Source organism: Pristis pectinata, chromosome 10 (assembly GCF_009764475.1).
Source record: "Pristis pectinata isolate sPriPec2 chromosome 10, sPriPec2.1.pri, whole genome shotgun sequence".
In the NCBI taxonomy this organism is placed as follows: domain Eukaryota; kingdom Metazoa; phylum Chordata; class Chondrichthyes; order Rhinopristiformes; family Pristidae; genus Pristis; species Pristis pectinata.
The window spans coordinates 12,582,602-12,590,139 of NC_067414.1; the positions used below are offsets into that span (position 1 = coordinate 12,582,602).

General features: G+C 42.0%; 1 protein-coding gene across 6 annotated transcripts in view; it reads left to right on the forward strand.

The window, feature by feature from the left end:
* Positions 1-7,538, forward strand: part of epm2a (EPM2A glucan phosphatase, laforin) — a 53,279-nt gene that overhangs the window by 20,156 nt on the left and 25,585 nt on the right. For 2 of the 6 annotated variants that reach the window (XR_007956984.1, XR_007956982.1), the window contains exon 4: positions 3,340-4,051. Coding sequence is in view for 2 of the 6 variants with exons in the window: in XM_052024544.1 (XP_051880504.1) it covers positions 3,340-3,620 (281 nt within the window). In the remaining 4 variants the exon portion in view is untranslated. Of the gene's footprint in view, positions 1-3,339; positions 4,542-4,688; positions 5,966-7,538 lie in introns of those variants that run through there. The other 4 variants (XR_007956985.1, XR_007956981.1, XM_052024544.1 and 1 more) reach the window with 4 other exon arrangements.

A 7,538-nucleotide genomic window follows, 5' to 3' on the forward strand; every position in this document is an offset into this window, starting at 1 on the left:
TACCCCCACCAGCTGATCTGTAGAGGATCTAAGGTCATGGCCAGGGACACAGTCCAGGCCAGATACTTTCTGCGGGTTTACTCTCCAGAAGACTGATCTTACATCTGCAATAGTGACTGTGGTTCGGGTGCATTGGAGGCTGTCAGGGCAGGTAGTGAGCTTCCAATCCCCTTCTGTTCAAAATATGCATAGAAAGCATTAATCTCATTGGGAAGGGATGTGCTGTCGTTGGCAATGCTGCCCAACTTCATTTTGTAGCCCGTCGTAGCATGTAAGCCCTGCCACAACTGATGGCTGGTCTGGGACTCAATTTTGGACCGATATTGTCTGTTGGCTTCCCTGATAGCTTTACGGAGGTCGTATCTCGATTTCTTATATAGGTCAAGGTCACCTGGTTTGAACACCACAGTCCTGGACTTCAGTAGGGAGTGGATCTTCCGGTTCATGCATGGTTTCTGGTTTGTCCTCTTTAGTACACAGTCCTTGCCGATAAAGTCTGTGACAGTGGTGATATGCTCATCTCGGCTAGGCTGGCTCAAAGCAGTCGTGTAAGATTTCTTTATTAGTCACATGTACATCGAAACACGCAGTGAAATGTATCTTTTTGCATAGAGTGTTCTGGGGGCAGCCCACAAGTGTCGTCAAGCTTCCGGCGCCAGCATAGCACGCCCACAACTTCCTAACCCGTATGTCTTTGGAATGTGGGAGGAAACCGGAGCACCCGGAGGAAACCCACGCAGACACGGGGAGAACATACAAACTCCTTACAGACAGCAGCCGGAATTGAACCCGGGTCGCTGGCACTGTAAAGTTTTACTCTAACCGCTACACTACTGTGCATACCCTACTATGTAGAAGCTCATCTATTTCCTCAGACCAGCACTGTACGACCTTCTGTACTGGATCCTCACGTTTCAGCTTCTGTTTGTACATAGGGAGAGGGAGCACAGCCTGGTGATCTGAAAGTGCGGGTGGGTAGCTCAGTAGGCATCTTTGATAGTTGTGTAGCAATGGTCAAGGATGTCTGGGCCCCTGGTGGGACAGAAGATGTGCTGGTAGTATTTTGGTAACACTCTTGAAGTTGGCCTGGTTGAAGCCACCGGCTCTAATGAAGAGGACCTCAGGTATCCCGTTTCAAGACTGATGATCACCGAGTATAGTTCATTGAGTGCAGGCTTCATGTTCGCCTGGGGTGGGATGTAGACTGCCGTCAGGATAGCTGAAGTGAACTCCCATGGTATGGGCGGCACTTCACCATTAGATATCCCAAGTTGGGTTGCAGGAACTTGCCAGGACTGTCACGTCTGAGCTCCAGGAGTTGAGTAGGAAGCAGACCCCTCTGCCCCTAACCTTGCCCGAGGATGCCATACAGTTCATCTGGTGAATTTCCTCCACCCATTCAGCAAACATCCTGATTTTACACATGTTGTGCAGTTCCACTGGCTGCATCTCAAACCAAGCTATCCTAATACAGTCACAACATGTGTCAACCTGAAGTTGAAGATTACCTGGGTATATGCCATGCTCAGAATGCAAGACAAACTGAATCCAGCCTTCAGCAATCCTGCTCTCAGTCAATGGCAGGTGTCATGAAGGCACCATCAAGTCACACTTACTCAGCAGTAACCCGCTCACTGATGCTGTCCTGTCAGGATCATTCAGCTCCTGACCTCTTCACAACCTTGGTCCAAATCCAGAATTAGAATCAGGTTTATTATCACTGTCACAAGACAAAGGAGCAGAAGTCTGCTCCATGAGCTACACTAAAAACTATTCCTATCTAGCCCCAATTTCCGGCCTTGTCCCCATATCCCTTGATACCTTGACTAATTAGATACCTATCTATCTCCTCCTTAAACGCCCCTAATGATTGGGCCGCCACAGCTGTACGTGGCAAAGAATTCCATAATTTCACTACCCTCTGGTTAAAGAAATTTCTCATTTCTGTTTTAAACCAGTACCCTCTAATTCTAAGATTGTGCCCTCTAGTCCTGGACTCACCCACCAAGGGAAACAGCTTAACCACGTCTACTCTGTCCAGTCCTTTCAACATTTTAAATGTTTCTATGACATGAAATTTGTTGTTCAGTGGCAGCAGTACAGTGCAAATATATAAAAAAACTATAAACTACAAAATAAATATAGGGCAAAAAAAGAAACAATGAGGTAGTGTTCATGAACCATTTAAGAAATCTGATGATGGAAGGGAAGCTGCTGCTCCAGAATCGTTGAGTGTGGGTCTTCAGGCTCCTGTACCTCCTCCCTGATGGTAGTAACGAGGAGAGGGCATGTCCTGGATGGTGAGGGTCCTTTGTGATGGATTCTGCCTTCTTGAGGCACTGCCTCTTGAAGATGTTCTCGATGGTGGGGAGGGTTGTGCCCGTGATGGAGCTGGCTGAGTCTACAACCCTTTGCAGCCTCTTGCAGTCCTGTGCATTGGAGCCTCCATACCAGGCGGTGATGCAACCAGTCAGAATGCTCTTCACCGTACATCTATAGAAATTTGCAAGAGTCTGGTTGCAAGAGATGAGGTTAGCATTTTCCCTCAACATCAAGGCAGGGTTTGATTGAGCCCTATTAAAATTTGTCTACACGAATCAAAGGCAAAACTCAGCAGTGGCTGTAGTCATTTCTAACATCAAGATGGTTGTGATTTTTGGAGGCCAGTCATTTCAGCAATAGGACAGCAATGAAGAGCTTGGACAGGGCAGTGTTACAGGGCCAGCCATATAGTCATCAACTATCACCAAACTTACCACCATTGTTTTGGTGGTATGGGAGGGGGGTGGGTGTGGACACACTAACCTAAAACCCAACAGCCCATGTAAATATTTGAGCAGATCAGAGGCTGGTCAAATACAACTAAATGTAGAATTTGCCACAGCCACAAGCTTGAAGCCCAGTAAAGTGAACTCCACTTAGCTGGATGAATTTAGATCTGACAACACATAAATTGATCATCATCCAGTGCAAGGCACACTACGATTTGCACCTCATACACTCCACTGTGGCTGCAATGTTCATGTTCAAAGTACACCATTTACAAGATGCACCGCAGCTCCCAAGGTTTTCACACCTCCCAAAGCCATGACCTCTGTTACCTTAGGGCAAGGGCAGCAAGCATATGGGATGACTACTACTTCAATCCTGGCTTTACTTTTGTCGACCACTGCACCTCCCCCTATACTTGCAGTTAAAGTATAAAGTTCTTCTTCACTTGTCCAGTGCAAAGTGTTACATGAGAAACTTTCTTCATTGTTAAATTAGATTTTTGTTCTCTGACTTTTCATTAGTGTACAGTTGCATGCTTCTGTTCTGATTTTCTCCCCCCCACCACAGGCAGGGTGAAGATGCTCCCTCAGGCAGTTTACTTGCTTCATGGTTTGCTGGAGAATGGCCACACTGTGTACGTGCATTGTAATGCAGGGGTAGGACGATCGACTGCCACTGTGTGTGGGTTCCTGATGTACATCACTGGATGGAGTCTAAGGAAAGTTCAGTACTTTGTGACTTCCAAACGACCTGCAGTATACATTGATGAAGAGGCTTTGATCCGTGCCAAGAATGAATTTCACCAAAAATTTGGACATATCCATTCTTCTGTGTGTCACAACTGTTAAGAGTACAATTACACCTTGGAAGCACTATCTTTTGGAGGTTACAAATTGTGTTTTTGCTTTTAAATGAGTGGAGCTTTTATGTTCATTTGAGGACAGCACATGAGCAAATAATTCTTGGCAAAAATTCAGATAACTTTTTGAACATACACCCTATCTAGGTTCTGAAACACCTTGGTGCCATTTTAAGAACATTTGGCGATTGCAAGCAGGCTGTGATTTTTTACCTAGGATATTGGATGGAAACTGCTTGTGGGTAACAAACTACTCGAAGATGTTTGTTTCGTTACCAACATATGTCAAGGTCAACAGGGTACAAGTTATTCCCCGAATGAAATCCTACTTTAAAAAAAAATCCTAATGGCTTGTTATCAAGAAACTGCTTCCCATTGGAAAAGCATACAGACTTAACTCAGAGTGGGAGAGCTAATTCGGTAAGCATGGATAGAGAGTAAGATGTTAATTGATTGCATTGCCAGCTAGCTGCTTACCTTTTATGAAACAACATAACAGAAGAATGCTGTGTTACATAGCAGAATACAACATGGATTAATTATCCCTGATACCAAATACCTGGGAGTTACAGATAAACAAGTCTTAGCCCAGTTACTTGATACTGCACAAACTTTTTCCCATTTATCATCACCTATTCATCTCCTCACTCCTCCTTAAATATATTTCTCATTCGCTTCAACTCCTTCTTGAGATATCATGTTCTACACTGTTACCAGTTTCTTTTAAATCCCGTTGGACTTAGCAATGACAAATATTTAATCTCGTTTTCAAATCCCTTCATGGCTTTATTTCACCCTGTCTAAAACAGCTTTACTCATGCCCTGCATTCCTGTTACTGCTTGTATAGCAATATCGCCAGAGGGGTTGGGGAGGGGGGGGGGGGGGGGGGGGGGGGGATGCCTCTGTTCATCCTGTTAGCCAGAGTGCAACCAGAAAACAAGGGAATCAAATCTTTGAAACAGTGCAGCAATGTGACAATCTACTACTGCTAAATTATACTGTAATTATACTAATTTTAATGACAATTTCGATCTATGTTGTTGATTTTGAATGCAGTTATCTAATCAAATGAAAAATCAAAATGGAGTGAAGATTTCATCCTGCTATTACTGAAAACAAAATCTGCTGCTGCAGTAAACAGTAAAATTGTGGTACTTCTATTTTCATATTTACTATTTTAAATACAAAGTTAAATATTTAGATTTGAAATTCAATGCATTAACAGCTTAGATGTAGTACATTAAAATAAAGGTGGAAATTAACAGGGCCAGACAATATCTGTGGACAAAAGCAGAACCAATGTTTCAGGTTGATCTGCTTTCATTGGAACTGTGCATTATATGTGTTTCAAATCTTATGTATAATCAATAACTGACCATATGCAATGGAGTAGATATGCACTTTCAACAACTCTGTCTAGTTTTATTTTAGTTTATTTGTTGCCAAAGTAAATGATTCTATTACAACTATGAACCTTCAAATCTGGCCCATTGAGCCATAAGGCAGCTGGCATATGGTGTATTTTGGAACAGAGTTTCATTTCCATTTCTAAACCTTGTGCGTTACATCTCCCACAATTGAAAAGGGACATTTTTAGTCTATTATACCTCTCAACTCTGGGCTAATCAGTACGACAAATTGGATTGGTATACCACCTTTAATCAAGGAACACATCAAGAGGTGCATAAAATTTGAGACAGGCACATAAGATAACTGTTAAGATCTCCTGAAAGAAGGGCAGAGAAGTTATGAGGGGAATTCCAGAGCATAGGGCGTTGACAGATGGTGGTGCAGCCAGCAATAGGGGAACAAAGATAATCAGCAAGGTTCAACCAGCCAAAATTGGTGGAATGCCAAGGCACACAAGTTCCACAGCTGCAGATCACAAAACAGAGAATGGAGTAATTTTTAAAAAAGCCCAAGTATTCTGAAATTTAAGTTTAAAATTTTAGCACCAACCCTCATGTTTGTTTATCAAGAGCAAAGTGAGGAAAAAAACCAAAAAAACTTGGGGCTAAATCTGAAAGAAAGGATCCTACAAGTAAACTTTGTTCCCTACAGCAATCAAAACAACTCTCCCATTCTCCTTAAAAGTTCTCAGAATTATGAGAATTTTTTTTTGTTCTTTGATTGTTAAAGATCTTGAACGTAATCTGGTGGCTAATATTATGGTGGTGAAATTACTGGCAAATTGGAATGGATACACGTCAGATGCCTTCCCAAGTACCAAATCACTGCCAGCTTCAGAGCCAATATTGGTCAGTGGGTACAGGAAGTGATAATCAAATGGGGCATGTTGAAAGTTAGGACACAGGCAGCAATCTTTTGGGTGAGGTCATGTTTACTAAAACAGAGGCAAATTATTTTACAGCACTCAGTCATATTAAGACTTGAAACAGAATATACAAACCTACAAAATGACAGACAGATGTTTCATTGGGCTTGATCATACAAGCATTTTGCAATTAAAGTAATGCCTATCCTCCGGCACCAACCCTCGTGTTTGTTTACCAAGAGTGAAGTAAACTCTCAAGTGAGAAAAATCAAATAAACCTGGGGCCAAATCAGAACAGAAGGATCCTAGTTCTACTTTGTTCCCTACAGCAATCAAGTTTAGATGACGGTGATTGTGTAATATCACCAAACTTGCCTACAATTCGTAGTCAAGTAACATCAGCCATTTCTAATTATTTGCAGTGAATCCATGCACACCACAAGAACTGACATCTTGCTTGACCCTCTGGAATTAAAAAAACTGACAGCTAAGATAGTTATGGTGTTATACTTCTTCCCCTGTGTCCTCTGCCTCCTTCATGGTTTAATTCAAACCACACTGTTTGTAAATATGGGTGGATAGAGAGATGTACTGCTTTGGCTGGTGTTCATCTCTACAAAAATTAAAATGCAGAACCTGTTCCTACATACATCTCCCATGCAGATTGTCTGGTAATCTTATCCGGGCAAGTAACAGATCAGGAAAATACTTGGAACCACTTTGGCTGGTTAGTAACAAGATAATTTATCCAGATAAAATCCAAGTCACATTTTTAAGGGAGACAAATTAGTTGGTAGTAATTCTTCAGTTTTATCTTTTCCCACGTGATCACATATCCCAGAAATCTCACAGCTGACAAACTTCTCCTGCCTATTCTTGTATTGCTCTTTTGATTGCTGTTTTTTTTCTCTGCATGGATTTCAACTTTTGATTAGAAATGGATACAGCATTCAAGGTGCTCACTACAGTGCTGTCGTTTAATCTCAGCTTCTGCTAACTTGCATTCTACTGTTTTAACTGTGGAAAGAGAGAAAGAAAGTAACTTGTATTTATAAAGTGCCAACCTAATTTATGTGCTCAAGGAACTGGAGTGGGGCATGAAACTACAATTGTACAATTCAACATTACCATGGCTGACACACGCTCAATGTTCCACAGACTGCCAGCTGCTGTTCTGCACCAGCTGGACATGTCAACCTAAACCTTGAGACATCTGGGTTTTCTGACCTCTAGTTATTTCAAAACATTCATAGAATACAACTACTGGCCATTTTTCCTTACAATTTACTATAAACTTCAACTCTAATCTCTCAAAGAAAAAAAAACAATTATGGAATTATTGCAACTGACCACTGTACACTTCAAGATTTGCACCAAAGATCAAAATAGGTTTCAAAGGCACAGATGCAGTCTAATAGCAGCCAAGCAATCCACATATATTCAGGGCAGAAAACTGGTGGTCTTCTCTTTAGGACCTCTGCATACAATAGCTGCAAAGGCCGTTGACAACTCTGTAAATGATTACCAGCCCCAGGGTTTCATAACCTGGCTAAAATTATCAACAGTGTACTCAAATGAACACATCTTGAAGTAAATAATTATATTGTACTGCTGCCCTAACTTGGTGGTGG